At 32.2% G+C, this 16,343-nt stretch overlaps 1 protein-coding gene across 9 annotated transcripts in view; it reads left to right on the top strand.

Moving 5' to 3' along the window:
- VPS13B (vacuolar protein sorting 13 homolog B) overlaps nt 1–16,343 on the top strand; it is a 973,300-nt gene that overhangs the window by 474,189 nt on the left and 482,768 nt on the right. For 8 of the 9 annotated variants that reach the window (XR_012482416.1, XR_012482414.1, XM_074268391.1 and 5 more), the window contains exon 24: nt 12,414–12,617. Coding sequence is in view for 7 of the 9 variants with exons in the window: in XM_074268391.1 (XP_074124492.1) it covers nt 12,414–12,617 (204 nt within the window). In the remaining 2 variants the exon portion in view is untranslated. Of the gene's footprint in view, nt 1–6,318; nt 6,438–12,413; nt 12,618–16,343 lie in introns of those variants that run through there. The other variant, XM_074268433.1, reaches the window with a different exon arrangement.

Here is a 16,343-nt window from a genome sequence, read left to right as displayed (position 1 = left end):
CTGTCTGCCTCCACGCCGCCATCTTGGCCGGAAGTCAAGAACAGTTATTAAATATGTACTGGGGGACAATTAGTTGTCACAGTACATAGAGCTACTGGCACTAGAGTCGGAGACTCTAAGTTCAAATCCAGTCTCAGATACTTTATTAACTGTGTTCTGTAGGCAAATCATTTTAATTAGTTGTCTCAAAAAAAAAAAAAAAAAAAAAAAATCCACTATGTACCGGGAACTATACTAAAGGCTATGTAGACCATTTTTACTAGATCTTAAAACATGTTCATGGAATAAGCTAAAAAAAACTTCTTGAAAATGTGGGAGCCAAATAGAGGAGTGCTTTAAATACCTACCTGAAAAGTGTATATTTTAATATCTTGGTAAATAAGAAAAATACTTGACATTTTTGAATAGAAACAGGACATGGTTATAACTGTGTCTCATATTTATTTTGATGCTGTGGATGGTAGACTGACAACAGACCTATAGCAGATCTCTGGATTGGATTTAACTCAGGTCTTCGCTGGTATTGATCCTTTGCATTTCTTCTAAAAGCCATTCATATCTTTTGAACATTGATTGGGGGGGGTGGCTTTTAGTTTTCTAAATTTGTGTCAATTCACAATAATTTTAAGTATCAGATATAACTCCCTCCCAAAAAATATTTGATGCTAAGTGACTCCCTACACTAATTCCATCTCCTGGTCTAAGCATGTATTTACACAAAAGTTTTCATTTCTTTTATTATTATTATTGCTTTTTTATTTACAAGATATATGCATGGGTAATTTTTCAGCTTTGACAATTGCAAAACCTTTTTTTTACAATTTTTCCCCTCCTTCACCCCACCCCGTCCCCCAGATTGCAGGTTGACCAATACATGTAAAATATGTTAGAGTATAAATTAAATACAATATATGTATACATGACCAAGCAGTTGTTTTGCTGAACAAAAAGAATCAGACTTTGAAATTGTGTACAATTAGCCTGTGAAGGAAATCCAAAATGTAGGTGGACAAAAATAGAGGGATTGGGAATTCTATGTAGTGGTTCATAGTCATGTCCCAGAGTTCTTTTGCTGCGTGTAGCTGGTTCAGTTCATTACTGCTCTATTGGAACTGATTTGGTTCATCTCATTGTTGAAGAGGGCCACGTCCATCAGAATTGATCATCATATAGTATTGCTGTTAAAGTATATAATGATCTCCTGGTCCTGCTCATTTCACTCAGCATCAGTTCATGTAAGTCTCTCCAGGCCTTTCTGAAATCATCTTGTTGGTCATTTCTTACAGAACAATAATATTCCATAATATTCATATACCACAATTTATTCAGCCATTCTCCAATTGATGGGCATCCACTCAGTTTCTAGTTTCTGGCCACTACAAAGAGGGGTGCCACAAACATTCTTGCACATACAGGTCCCTTTCACTTCTTTAAGATCTCTTTGGGATACAAACCCAGTAGTAACACTGCTGGGTAGTGTTACTTTGACACTGGGTCAAAGGGTATGCACAGTCTGATAACTTTTTGAGCATAGTTCCAAATCACTCTCCAGAATGGCTGGATGCATTCACAACTCCACCAACAATGTATCAATGTCCCTGTTTTCCCACATCCCCTCCCACATTCTGCATTATCTTTCCCTGTCATTCTAGCCAATCTGACAGGTGTGTAGTGGTATCTCAGAATTGTCTTAATTTGCATTTCTCTGATTAATAATGACTTGGAGCATCTTTTCATATGCCTAGAAATAGTTTCCATTCTTCGTCTGAGAATTGTCTATTCATATCCTTTGACCATTTTTCAATTGGAGAATGGCTTGATTTCTTATAAATTATATATTTTGGAAATGAGGCCTTTATCTGTTTTCCCAGTTTATTGCTTCCCTTCTAATCTTGTCTGCATTAGTTTTGTTTGTACAAAAACTTTTCAATTTGATGTAATCAAAATTTTGTATTTTGTGATCAATAATGATCTCTAGTTCTCCTTTGGTCACAAATTCCTTCCTCCTCCAGGTCTGAGAGGTAAACTATGCTATGTTCTTCTAATATATTTATAATCTCCTTTATGCTATGTCATGAATCCATTTTGACCTTATCTTGGTGTAGGATGTTAAGTGTGAGTCAATTTCTAGTTTCTGCTATCCTAATTTCCAATTTTCCCAGAAGTTTTTGTCAAACAGTGAGTTCTTATCCCCAAAGCTGGGGACTTTAGGTTTGTCAAACACTAGATTATTCACCTTATTGACTATTTTGTCCTTGGAATCTAACCTATTCGCATTGATCAACTAGTCTATTTCTTAGCCAGTACCAAATGATTTTGATAAGCACTGCTTTATAATATAATTTTAGATCTGGTACAGCTAGGTCACCTTCATTTGATTTTTTTTTTTTCCATTAGTTCCCTTGAAATTCTTGACCTTTGTTTTTCCATATGAACTTTGTTGTTATTTTTATAGGTCATTAAAATAGTTTTTTAGGAATCTGGTATAGTGCTAAATAAATAGGTTAGTCTAGGTAGTATTGTCATCTTTATTATATGTGGTCCCCCTATCCAAGAGCATTTAATATTTTCCAGTTGGTTAGATCACACTTAATTTGTGTGGAAAGCGTTTCGTAGTTTTGCTCATATAGTTTCTAATTTTCCCTTGGCAGATAGATTCCTAAATAATTTATACTAACTGTAGTTACTTTAAATAGAATTTCTCTTTGTAACTGTTGGATTTTGTTAGTGACATATAAAAATGCTGATGACTTATGTGGGTTTATTTTGGTTCCTGCAACTTTGCTAAAGGTGTAGATTATTTCTAATAGCTTTTTAGTAGAATCTCTGGGGTTTCCTAAGTATACCATCATATCATCAAAGAGTGATAATTTGGTTTCCTCAAAAGCTGTGATTTCTTAAACAAATGTCTGTTTTATCTTTTATGATGAACTCTGTCCCTTGCTTAGCTAAGAATTCTCTTCCAAACCACAAATCTGAAATATACCTCTTGATTTTTAAAATAATATCTCCATTTGTATGCAACATATCTAATACATCCATTTGGGGCTTATTGTCATATGGTATAATATACTGGTCAAACTTTTCCTGATTTATACACTGTTCTTGTCAAATAGGAAGTTTGAATTCTTTGAAAACCTTTTGTGGATTATTCATGTTTGAATTACAAAAATTTTTTGATCACAAGTTATTCTATGATCATCTGTTACCTTTGGCAATGTTTGGCCAATCCCTTGTGATAACTGAATAATGTAATAAATAATTCTCTATGACAGGGCTGAATTACAGTGAGGAACTCAACATATTTATTAACAATTTTTGTGTTAAAACAAACAAAAAAGAGTGGTTAACAATCTTATATTGCTTTATTTTCTTGACAAAATCCCCCACTTGATTCTTTATGTGAGGTTAATAGGTCATTCAGAAAATATTTCTAACACTACTTTATAAGGGCTGGTGAATTTTACCAGAGGTTTTCTGCAATCTGAAGAACCTTCAGACAGAATTCCTCCTTCTTCTAAACTGGGTCATGGTTGGCCACTCTTAAAATGGAACTGATACTGTTTTAACATTCAAACCTTTCCTGTGACAGTGGAGATTAATGAGTCATGTGTAATCTCTCTAAAGACAGGACAGAATGAATTATTTTATATCCTTGATGAGAAGATTTTATTATAGTATATATTATTTGCTAAGTGTAGTAATGGCTTCATTGTTTTAAAAGCACAATTAGATATGCTTTTCCTTAAATTATATTTATTCTAGATCTTTGTCTACAGTAGACTATCTTTTACCAGAATTCCATGAATTTCTATGGGATTGAAATGTTTAAAAAATACTTAAATGTGTAATAGATAAAACATTTTGTATTGTTGTATTGTTGACTGGTTTATTCTGCTTTTAATTTATAAATCATGGAGAGTAACATTTTACTCAAAAGATCCATCTCTTGTGTTGTATTGTATTGTTTGTATTGTTGTGTTATTGACTGGTTATTCTGCTTTTAATTTATAAATCAGGGAGAGTTAACATTTTACTCAAAAGATTCATCTCTTGTGTTGCAAGCATCCACATATCTCGTGAAAAAAAAAGACTTAAAAAAATTTAATTAAAAGTACTTTTACATATTTATAGATAACTTACACTTGTAACAAGTACTTTTGGTACTCCTAAGCTATTATATCTGCCAGAATGAATTACCATTCTAAAAATGTTATTTTAGATAAAATGATATATCTTTGAATTATTTATTTTTTGCAAATAGAATAAAATATGGCTGCTTTTACATATAAAGTATTTTCCCTATTGATTTAATATTAATTATACATATTTTACAATTCTGTAACCTTAAAAGTTTTATTAGGTTTTTTTCATTCTCCTTTCCTCCTCCTCCTTTACCTTTAAACATTCATGAATAAAATTTTTCATTAAATATTTTTAGTGCATTTATATTTTTAATTCTTAATTTTCAGATTTCCATAATAGAAAAATTTATGCCAGGATTTTTTCTCTTTTATTTGTAATTTCATTTTATTATAATTTTAAATTCCTTACATCTTAGATTAAGCAGTAAAAATATTTTTTAAGTGGAAGGCTTATCTATTTTCTTGAGTATGTTTTATTTTCAATATCACTTAAGCAGAAGTCATAAACATTGGATTTCCAATTTTTTATACCATATGTTCTGAATTTAAGATGAAAAATAAAATTATTTAGGCAGCATCTGATAGTTATAAACTCACAGCGGGGTAGCTATCCCCCCAAAAAAAATCCAACTGATTTTGTAGCATGGCAAACTGTACTTTATTTGTAATTATTGAAAAGATGACAGCCTAGGGGCAGCTAGGTGGTGCAGTGAATAGAGCACCAGCCTTGAATTCAGGAGGACCTGAGTTCAAATGTGGTCTCAGACACTTAACACTTCCTAGCTGTGTGACCCTAGGCAAGTCACTTAACCCCAGCCTCAGGGGAAAAAAAAAAAAAAGAAAAGATGACAGCCTTATAATCATTGGATTTTTATTCAGTGATATCTTATTATGTAGTTAAAAGTGACAGTGAATTAAACCACTTACTTAAAAATACTAATTATGTATATGGTTGTTTTCAAAATGCATGCTAACATTGTTTTTAAATCATTTCAATATCTAATTATGAATAGCTGTTTAATTAATAACCAGGAATTTTCTTTTCTTTTTTTTTTTTTTTTCTTGAGGAACAAAAGAATAGATTTAATAATTGTTAGCAGAGGTGTACCTTTTTTTTTTTTTTTTTTTTTTTTTTTTTGCTGAGGCAATTGGGGTTAAATAACTTGCCCAGGGTCACACAGCTAGGAAGTGTTAAGTGTCTGAGGTCACATTTGAACTCAGGTTTTCCTGACTTCAGGGCTGGTGCTCTATCCACTGTACCACCTAGCCGCCCCATGTGCCTATTTTTAATCATGAATTTATTTTCTAATTCTGAACAGAAGTTACTGAAACTAATAATTGTCATTCTCCACAAAGTTTAGAAATAGTGCAAACACGACAAACAAAAAGATACTTCATACTAATTTTTTCTTTTTTAATTATCAGATTATTTGCAGGAATATGTAATACAGAATTTCTAAATAGTTCAGTTGTCAGTTACCATGTGTCAGTTGCCACTAGCATGGTAAATTTAAAAAAGCATCACTTTTTAAATGTGCTATAGCCATGATAAAGAAAGCCAATGACATTTCACAAGTTCACAAACTCTCATCTATAACTCTCCTTGCATTTTATAATATGATATTGAAATTATTTATTTATATTTTGTCTTCTTAAAAATGATAAGTAATATGGTTTGATTTGAACTAAGGGATTCCTTCAAATTTAGTACACTGAAGTTTAGAAATTCAGTTGAAATTTTTTAACTCTGCCTGTATAAAACTTCCTAAGACAGTTTTTATTTTTGAGATTTTTGAGGACTCAAGACTTACTTTTTTTAATCTTTAAATTAGAGATTGACCACTAAATACCTATGTTCCTTGCCACTTTTTGACTTTTTAAAAAGTTAGTTATCCTCATACTGAAACAAAGATTACAAGCTGCAAATTGTTAGCTACTACAATTTCAAAAGGCTAACATTTTTGAGTTACAGTCTCTAAAATGATATTTCATAGAAAATAGCTTGCTTAAATTTGACAAGGGTGACATGAATAGCTACTTATGTGGAGGTTATGGATGTGAAAGGCAATGGATTCAGATTGGATTATCTTTGGTGTGCTCTTCATCATTTGACCTCTCCCTATCTTTCTGATTCTTTTACTTCTTACTCCTTTCCATGCATTCTATGATTTAGCAACTGGCTTCGCCTTTCAGTTTCTCAAACATGATATATGACATGCCATATCCATAAGACCAAAAAGAAAGAGGTGGGGAGAATCAGCATAACTGAACAGTATATTGAAAAAAGTATAAAAATAATGTCTACTTGTAGACCACCCATCTCTCCAAACAGATAAGTATCTTTTCATATCCCTTTAAAATTTTATTTATTTATTAATTTGAACTTAAGAAATATATGAAGTATTTCTATAATGTAGAATAGGGGGGGAAATTATTGTACATGAAACTATATATTCATGATGTACAATTTTCTATATCCTTTAAATATATAATAAAATTATCACCTAATTTTTTATTTCCTTTTTTTCTTCTCTGCCCCTCTCCATACCCTTTCCCCCAGAGATGGCCACCATTATCCACAAATGTGCGTGTTGTGTCTATGTGTAGAATTCTAAATTACTTTCCAAAATGATTGTATTGATTCATAGGTCTAATAATAGACTAGTATGCTTATTTTCCCACAATCCCTTCAATACTAAATTACTATTTTTTCTCATCTTTACTAATTTTTATAGTGTGTTGTGAAACATTGGGATTGTTTTAATTTACATTTTTAAAAAATGATTTGGGGCATTCACATCATTATTAGTAGTTTGCAGTTCTTATGGGAATAGTTTGTTCATAAACTTTGAACACTTATTTGTTAAAGAATGCCTTTTGGTAATTTATGTCTTAATCTTTTTAGTTTAACATTTGTTTGAGAGAAGAAATATCAACAAGATTGTGATCTGAAAAATTTTTGATTATCCTAAATTAGTTATGAAGCCTGTTCAGAATAGGAAGTAGCAGCAGGACAATACCAGGTTAGACAGTGGTATTAGACCCTTGGGTTACCATCTAGCACATCTAAGGCACTGAATTATTCTTGGGGATAACTTTGGCAATTCATATCTTTTACACAATAGGAAATGCTTATTTAGACCTAAAAGAGGTGCTGCTCATTAGACTGAAAACTGTTTTCAATATCCATAGACTGACTTTCCAAATTTCCCATGTCGTATCTCCCAAGAACTGGGTACAATCTGATAAGACAGAAAGGAAGAATACAAATATATGTGCATATTTACTTTTTAAATATTTTTTTATTCTACATTTTTGCAATCATTCTTATGAATATTTTAAAGAATTTTTAGTCTTCTGAAATTTAAATGTCTAAAAAGAAATAAAAAAAGAACTGTTTTCATACTCATCTCATTGTATCCAAACATTTGTATTCTTCAGTACCTCAAATTATTTTTAAAAAAAATGTACACACATGTGGATATAAATGTATGTGTGTATATATATATATTTATGTTTAAATATATATATATATATATTTATGCTTAAATAAATAAATAAATATATATATATAAATTTAAACATAAATTGTGGGTGAATAATTAGATGACTAGAATTCACTTGATTTTGTTTATGGTGGTAATTGGGTTTTTTTTCCCCCTTTCAATCAAAGAAAAAACAGGTAGCATAGAATTAGTATTAGAATTATAATTCAATGATGGTAGCGTAGAACAGTGGTCTCCAAAGTGGGAACCTTGTCATGATGACAAAGGGTTTATAATGAGCTAATCAGAGAATAAAAGGATCTATCATTTCCTACCCTTCCTTTCTGATTGATTGTCAGTTTTACAGTGTTGTTGACAATGTAATTTCTTTTATGATGAATATCTAAAATTATTAAGACAGTTTCTTAGTTTCCCAAAAGCCAATACCCCTTCCTCTTCCTCTTCCTCTTGCTCCACCTCCTCTTGCTCCTTTCTTCTTTTTCTTTTTCTTCTTTCTCTTTCTTCTCCTCCTCCTCCTTCTATTCAAAGTAGTTGTTGTGCCTACCAATATATACACATCCTGACCCTCCAAAAAAATATATATATATATATGAGATCACTGGCTTAGTTTCCTTATTTGTAAAAAGAGAAAGAGAATAATAATTGTATCTATCTCACAGGGCTATGTGAAGTGAAGATCTCTGCAAACTTTAAAAGTGACATATAAATGCTAGCTATTATTATTATTGTTGTCATTATTATTTCCTCCTTCAAATCTGGCTTTAATACTAGCTACTCTACTAAAACTACATTTTAAAGGATACCAATGGCCTATTTTAGAGATCATTTGTATCTTGACTTTTTTCTAGCAGTTGATACTAATATCCAGCAGCTCCTTCTTTTTTCTTTTTTTTTCCTGTCACATGTTTTTTTTTTCTTTCTTTCTTTTTATTTTATTTTTTATTTTTATTTATTTTTAAAAATTTCATAATTATAAAAAATTTTTGATAGTATATATGCATGAGTAATTTTTTTTAATAACATTATCCCTTGTATTCATTTTTCCAAATTTTCCCCTCCCTCCCTCTACTCGCTCCCCTAGATGACAGGCAATCCCATACATTTTACATGTGTTACAGTATAACCTAGATAAAATATATGTGTGTAAATCCAATTTTCTTGTCGCATGTTAAGAATTGGATCCCGAAGGTATAAGTAACCTGGGTAGATAGACAGTAGTGCTAACAGTTTACATTCTATTCCTTCTCTGGATATAGCTGTTTCAGTCCATCATTGATCAGCTGGAAGTTAGTTGGATCTTCTCTATGTTGAAGATATCCACTTCTATCAGAATACATCTTCATACAGCATTGTTGTTGAAGTGTATAGTGATCTTCTGGTTCTGCTCATTTCACTCAGCATCAGTTCATGTAAGCCTCTCCAAACCTTTCTGAATTCATCCCCAGCAGCTCCTTCTTGAAACAACAATGCCCTTCCTTAGCTATGACACTGCACATTTCTAACTTTCTTCTACTCTTTCTGTCTTATTTTCTTTGCTCTTACCCAACAAGTTTTTTTTTTCTATACTCATTTCTGCAAAAAAATCTTCCTTTTTCATACGTTCAGTTATTGTCTTTATGAGGATGACTTCTAAGCAGAAGCTGTATAACCGCTTGTTAGGGATATCTTAGAATATGTATTAGGGGATTCAAATAAAATTCCTCCAATTGTGGTATAAAGCATGTCCAAGTTCCTTTAATTTTAAAAATCTACATATTCATCCCTGATCTTTTCCCTAAGTTTTTATCTATCTTTGAAAGAATACTATATATTTGGAGTTTGCTAGACTTGACTTTGTAGTCTGTCTTATTTGCTGCCTTTGTCACTTTGGACCGGGCATGTAAGTTCTCTGAATCTCAGGTTCTTCATTTAAAAAATAATGAGTTGAATTTGGTAACCAGCAAAGAACTTCCCAACTCTAAATCCTATAAATTTTTGGAGCCTTCTTTACCTTAGCAGATAATTTAGAAAAGGAGTCAGCTTTGACTTCATCAAAGAGCAAGTCATAGCAAACTAAACTTAATTTCCTTTGTAGCTTGAATTTTAATGCTCTGGATTTTAGCAAAAATATTTAAAATGTTCTCTTGTGTTATTGTTATGGACAAGATAGAGACATATTAGCCAGAAAACAGTATATAGTTGTAAAGTCCAGACTAGCACCCAAATCCTTGATCTTAGTGGAGGAATGAGGAGGCAGGAGAGCTACCAAGTGGCTGGTCAAAGATGGAGTCTGGAATCTTGCGTCCTCTCTAGTGTCAGTGGCTGAGAGCTGTGGCAGAGAGTTGTGGCTAATGGTTCCCCGTTGTCCCAGCCCTTAAATACTTCAGTATGATTACACTGAGCATGTGCAACCATACTAAGTGCTAAGTATATACTTATCTATAAGTACTTTGCTGACCTAGATGGAAGTACACTTTTTCAGAGTTCCAACTCTGTACATATAGTCAGGTGAATTTAGAAATGATTCTTGACTAAGCCCAAAGAATTATCACCAATGATTCAGTATCAGCATGGGTTAGATTTTGATAGGGTAAGGATACCTAACAAGTTACCTCATTTTAAAAAGAAATCAAATAACAAATGTTTCATTTTTATTTAATTTAATAGGTATAAGGCAAAATATTATATTTGGGCTGAAAAATCAACCACAGAAGAATAAGATGGGGGGAATATGATTGGCCAATAATTCATCTGAAAAATATCCAGGGAATTAATGGATTGTAAGCTTAATATGAGTCAGAATTGTGAAAAAGCAGATAAAATATTTAATAGGACCCAAAGGGTAGAACTAGGTGCAATGAATGGAAGATAAAAAGAAGCAGAATTAGGACTAGTGTTAGGAATAAAATTCTGACAGTTGACAGTATCCAAAAGAAAGAGGAGATGGTCTTTCTCATAAGATAATGAATTTCCTGTAAATAGAGATCTTCAAGATTCTGTAATATTACAGAAGAAATTATTGTTCAGATGTGGATTGGATTAGATGGGCTCTGAGATTCCTTTCAACTCACAGATAATGTGATCCTATGATTTCATGTTTTGCCTTGTAATCTTTTTTTTTCTTTTAATTGTAAATTATTTATAGATTATTTAGATAAATTCATTAGTTAATATTAGTTGATAATATTCATTCTGAAATGTTTTGTTAGCAGTTGAAAGTGATAAAGCATCAGAAGCATGGGCTATTAAAAATTGAATCATTTCTGTAAATTTTCCATTGGGCCTTTTTTTCCCTTTGATTTGTTATTTTCTTTTCTTGATTATTCCACATTTTACATATTTTTAATAAGGTTTTCAATTAGAGAAAATGTGTTAAAAAGGGAAAAATATACTTGAATGTAAAGGAGAAATTAATTTGAACAAAAACAAGACATTTATATGCCAGCTTATTAAGAAAGGAGTGGAGTATAGCCTGAGATTTGGGACTCCATTACACAAAAACTAAGGAAAAAATATACTCCCAAGCACTGTTTTATATCAAATGTGAATTGACAACAGTGTTTTTATGCATCTGTTCTGCCCACATAAGAAGCCAGCTTCATCGCCTGGATATATCCTCAGGCTGAAACTTCTTATAAATATGAGAATTTCGTTTTTTATAATGGCAAACAGAGTATGGTATCCAGCTGTGGATCTGCTTATATACCATGTTTGCATTTTTCCGTGGGCTTGTTTTATACAGTATATGGCAATATGTTGTCATACAAATTCCATGATTAATGCTTATTTACGAAACCTTGTGTAAATATCTTAGAACTTAGTCAAACAATGTGCAAGTTAAACAGTATGTTCTGCGAATATTGGAATGACATATCCCAGGAGAATCACAAGCTGGATAGTGTATGTTCTTTTAGTATCTTATAGAACAGCTTCAGCTACACTGTTGTTCTTTTTTTTGCATAGATTGGATTATGTTTTGTTTTGTTGTTAAATTTATTTCTTTTAAAACTGATCAAAATTTATATTAATTTTGTCATTTTGAATTTTTAAAATCATTTGGAAATAATTAACATTCTGGGAAATAAATATATACTAAGAAATATTTGACAATATTTTTGAAATTGTTTCTTGTTTGTGAGTTTCTACCATGTATTCTCTTTGTATATAAAAATGAAGTTACTGTCTCATATTTAAAAGGTCACTCACTACATTTTGCCCTGATGTATTATTTTGCATGAAGTTTATATATAGATGTGTGTGTGTGTGCTACACATTGTTACTAGATTGTAAGCTTCATAAAGATAGAGACTGTCTCAGAATTAATAAACATAAATTCTCCCATGGAAACCCAGCATAGTTTCCTTATCTTGAATTAGCAAATGGGATTAAATATTGAGAAAGTGTACTTATATGATCATAGATGTTATTGAAAACCGCTAAAGCTCTTTGGGGATTTAGTAATTTGGGATGAGATCACATTTCACTTGTGGACAAATTTATCTTCTTCTGCACATTGAGTTAATAAAAAGACTATCTTTTAGGGCTATGAGAGAATTTTGCATGTATTTTTTCCTTGTTCCTTGATAACTCATACAGGATATGTCTGGAATAGTTATTTTTCTTCTATTTCCCAGGTGGGAAACTTCTTTATAATCATCAGGAATCAATCTTGTAGTTTTCTAATTTGCTGTTGTAACTCAAGTTCTCTACTTGGCTTTAGCCTATATTTATAATATTCTAAAGAGTCAATTGTAAAGAATTGCTTTTTGTGGTGTCTTTTTAGGTTCAGCTCTTATATGAATTAACAGACATCATGAATAAAGTCTGGAATAAGATTCAGAAGAAAGGCATTCTAAATCAATCTTCAGGCTATCCAGAGTCTGTGACAGGACCTGTTCCAAGCTCTCCAATTAGAAGTAGTGTTGGTACAGTTCCACCAGATACCAGCACATGCAGCCCATCTGCTGACATTGGAACTACTACTGAGGTAAGTGTTTTTGAAAAGTTATTTTATCATGTGAAGGATAATATAAAATATAAAAAGATCTCAGTCATAATTGAGACAAGTAAAGATGACCTCAGTGAAAATGGATGTAAACAAATCAATTTTGCTAAGGTGTCACTGGGATCATATTTGCTTCTATTTACTTAGAAGTAGGATAACTGAAATTCAGGAGAAAAGACATGATAATGAAGGGAATTTGAGCAATGGAGAAAAGCTAACATGAGCCACAATTTAAATAAAAAGGTTTGAGGAAAAGGAAATGTAAAGAACAAGAGGGAATGGGAGACTTCTACTTCACTTTTTAAGCACTGGATATATAAAACAAGGTATAAGACAATCCATGCTCTCAAGAAACTCCAACTCTAATGTGGGAGACTTAGAAACAAGTATCTACCAAAAAGATAAATGCAAGACAAATTAGAGGTAATCAGTAATAAATTATTTAAGCAGGAAACATTAAGCACCTACTATATGCCAGGCACTATGCTAAGCACCTGGCTAATAAAACAAGGCATAAGATAGTCCTTGCTCTCAAGAACTTTATAATCTAATGAAGAAGAAAACACAGAAGAAAACTGAAATGTGAATGGGGCAGGATGATTGCCTGGGACAGAACTGAGGGGCTGAGGAAGAAGAACTCACTGTGTCTACAAAGAATTGGATTTAATACTGGAGGGGAGAGGAAGCAGTAGAAAATCAATGGATTATAAGCAAATAATGGGATTTTAAAATTGTTGAACATGGAGGTGTCTTGAATAAAGATAAGACCAAGAGTATGATTGTCTTTGTGTAGAGTTGAGGTCTGTTAAGGCATGAGAAGTAAATAAGTTGAAGAACTGAGTATGTAACTTTGCTATTTGGAAAAGGAATAAAAGAGACTGATCTCAGTTGTAATCCTGCAAAGATTAACAAATTCTACTTTAAAAAGAAAGCCAATGGAATCATGATTATTCCCATCATCATACCTCCTCCTGCCCAGTTTGATATTGCAGCAATCTCTAATAATGCCTAACCTAGTCCTATAGGTTTTATTGAGTTCCATTCATGTGCAAAGAATATATACAAAATCGTGCTGTGAAACTTCTTTGAGGTGTGGAAAGAGTTCCAGTCCTATCTCACATACTTTTTTTTTTTTTTCCTGAAGTAATTAGGGTTAAGTGACTTGTCCAGGGTCACACACCTAGGAAACATTAAGTGTCTGAGACTAGATTTGAACTCAGGTTCTCCTGACTTCAGGGTTGGTGCTCTATCCACTGCACCACTTAGCTGCCCCAATATCTTAATTTTTCAAAGATAAAAATGAAGCTAACAGCACTTCCTTGTTCTTATTCAGGAAGGTCTGATTCTTTATGACCCTGTTTTCTTGGCCATATCCTTTTCTATGCACTTTGTTATTTCAAATTATAGTATGGAATATTAATCATTACAACTGTTTTTTGAGATTTAAAATTATTGCAATAGATCAGTAGAATAAAATGGGACACAGAAGAATTAAGAATAATTAAATTACATGACTTAGCATGTGACAAACCCCAGAACATAAATTACCTAGGAAAGAATTACTATTTGATAAAAAGTTTAACATAAATTAGGTTTAGATCTACACCTTACAAAATATATCATAGTGAACGACAAATACCTATCTTGATATTAAAATATTAAAAACATTTTCAAAAGGTTAGAGGGCACTTCTGGGAGCCAAAATGGCAGAATAATCAATACATCATCATAACTCTCCCACATTCAACTCCAAACCATAAAATAGCTCTCCAAATAAATTCTGGAACAGCAGAACTAGCAAAAAGAAGAGGTGAAAAGTTTTTCAATCTTAAGAAATTTGGAAGACTGGCAGGAATGATCTGTCATTCAGATAAAAAGAGGAAAAGAAAACATATAGGATTTAATAAAATTAAAGTTTCCATTTCTACATAGGAAGATGATTCTTAAAAATTATATCACTAATAGTATAGCTAGAAGGAATATACATAAAGTGTATGGATATCAGGTGAATTTGAGGGAATGACATAAAAATAATTAAGGGATAAGAAAGAAGAGTATACTGGGTGGAGCAGAAAGGGAGTTAGGATGAGGTAAATTATGAAGAGGTAGGAAAAACCAATTACTGTGGAGGGGAAAATGGGAGAGTAAGCAAATGGGCATTACTTGAACCTTTCTCCTCAGAATTAACTTGAAGAGGAAATAGGATCTTCAGTCATTTGAATATTGAAATCTGTCTTACCCAATAGAGAAGTAGGAGGAAAGAGAACTAAATAGAAGGGAAGGGGGTATGACAGAAGAGAGGGTCAATCAGAGGAGGTGGTAGGCAGAGGCAAAATACTGCTAAGGAAGGAAAGGAGAGAGAGGACAAGCAAGAGGAAAACTAGAATGGAGGGAAAAACACTAGTAGTAATCATGAATGTGAATGAGATGAACTCTCTCATAAAACAGAAGCAGATAAAGTGGATCAAAACCAGAATCTCACAATATGTTGTTTACCAGAAACATACTTGAAGCAGAGAGAGACACAGAGTGAAGGAAAGGGGCTGGAGCAGAATCTAGTATGCTTCAGCTGAAGTAAAAAAAAATAGCCAAAAAAAAAAAAATATAGAGATAACAAAATGGTATCATAGATAATGAAGCAAAATCAATACTAAACATATATGTACCAATGGTATGAAATTCCTCAGTTTCCCTGAATTGTAATATCTCAATTTCTCTGAGTTAGTATACTATGTCCTCCCCTTCCCTCTCCTTCTAACTTTTAGGACTGAGGTAATTAGGGCTGGGGAACTCTGGCCATTCTGGCATTCAAAAAAAAAATAACCATTTCTTCAAATACACACACACACACACACACACACACACACACACACACACACAAACACACACACATATACACACACATAGATAGAGTAGTTATAAAACTAAGCAATGAAATCAGTGGAAAGAAGAAATATGGTGCTTTTGGGATTTACTGGACCTGTGCTAAACAGACTACAAGATTCCTTAGGGGCAGTCTTTTTTGTACCTCTTCCTGGCTAAAGTCACTATGTCAAAGAGAGTATAAGTAAATCTTTTAAATTAAATATTACACTGTTTTTTGCCTAAAGAGTTTAGATTAGATAGTAACAAGTTGATATTTATAAAGTATAAAGAATGGGGATCATAAAAATGTTGATCTTTTCTTTGGCAATTTTCATTTTCATTTTGTCTATAATACCATTATAAGTACTGCAAGCGACAAGAACTATTCTGTATGACATGATACTTCTTTTGAAAAAGGTACTTATTTTGTTGGAGGTATGTGATTCATATATGTATATAATTAGACAACATTTAAAAGAAGTATTCCTTGAAACCTACATTATGATTATAGCTATAATCAATCAATATACAAATATTTATTAAGAGCCTACTATGTTTCAGGCACTGTGGTAAGCTTTGGGAATATTAAAAAAAGGCAAAAGAAAATCCTTTGCTCTCAAGGAGCTTATAGTGTAATAGGGGAGACTATAGAGGACCAGAGGTAATACTCCATTCCAGGTTTTGAGTTTTACAGTAATTTGGCTCACCAAAACTCCCTTATTGAAATAGCAGAGACTGCTTGTCAATATAATAAATTAATAATCTAGTGACTGAAGCAAAATGCAAACACTATTCTTTGGATTAAAAGCTAAATCTTTGAATTTAGGACAGGAAAGAATGTCC

This window comes from Sminthopsis crassicaudata, chromosome 1, assembly GCF_048593235.1.
Source record: "Sminthopsis crassicaudata isolate SCR6 chromosome 1, ASM4859323v1, whole genome shotgun sequence".
NCBI lineage: Eukaryota > Metazoa > Chordata > Mammalia > Dasyuromorphia > Dasyuridae > Sminthopsis > Sminthopsis crassicaudata.
This window is presented reverse-complemented; position numbering and strand designations above follow the sequence as displayed.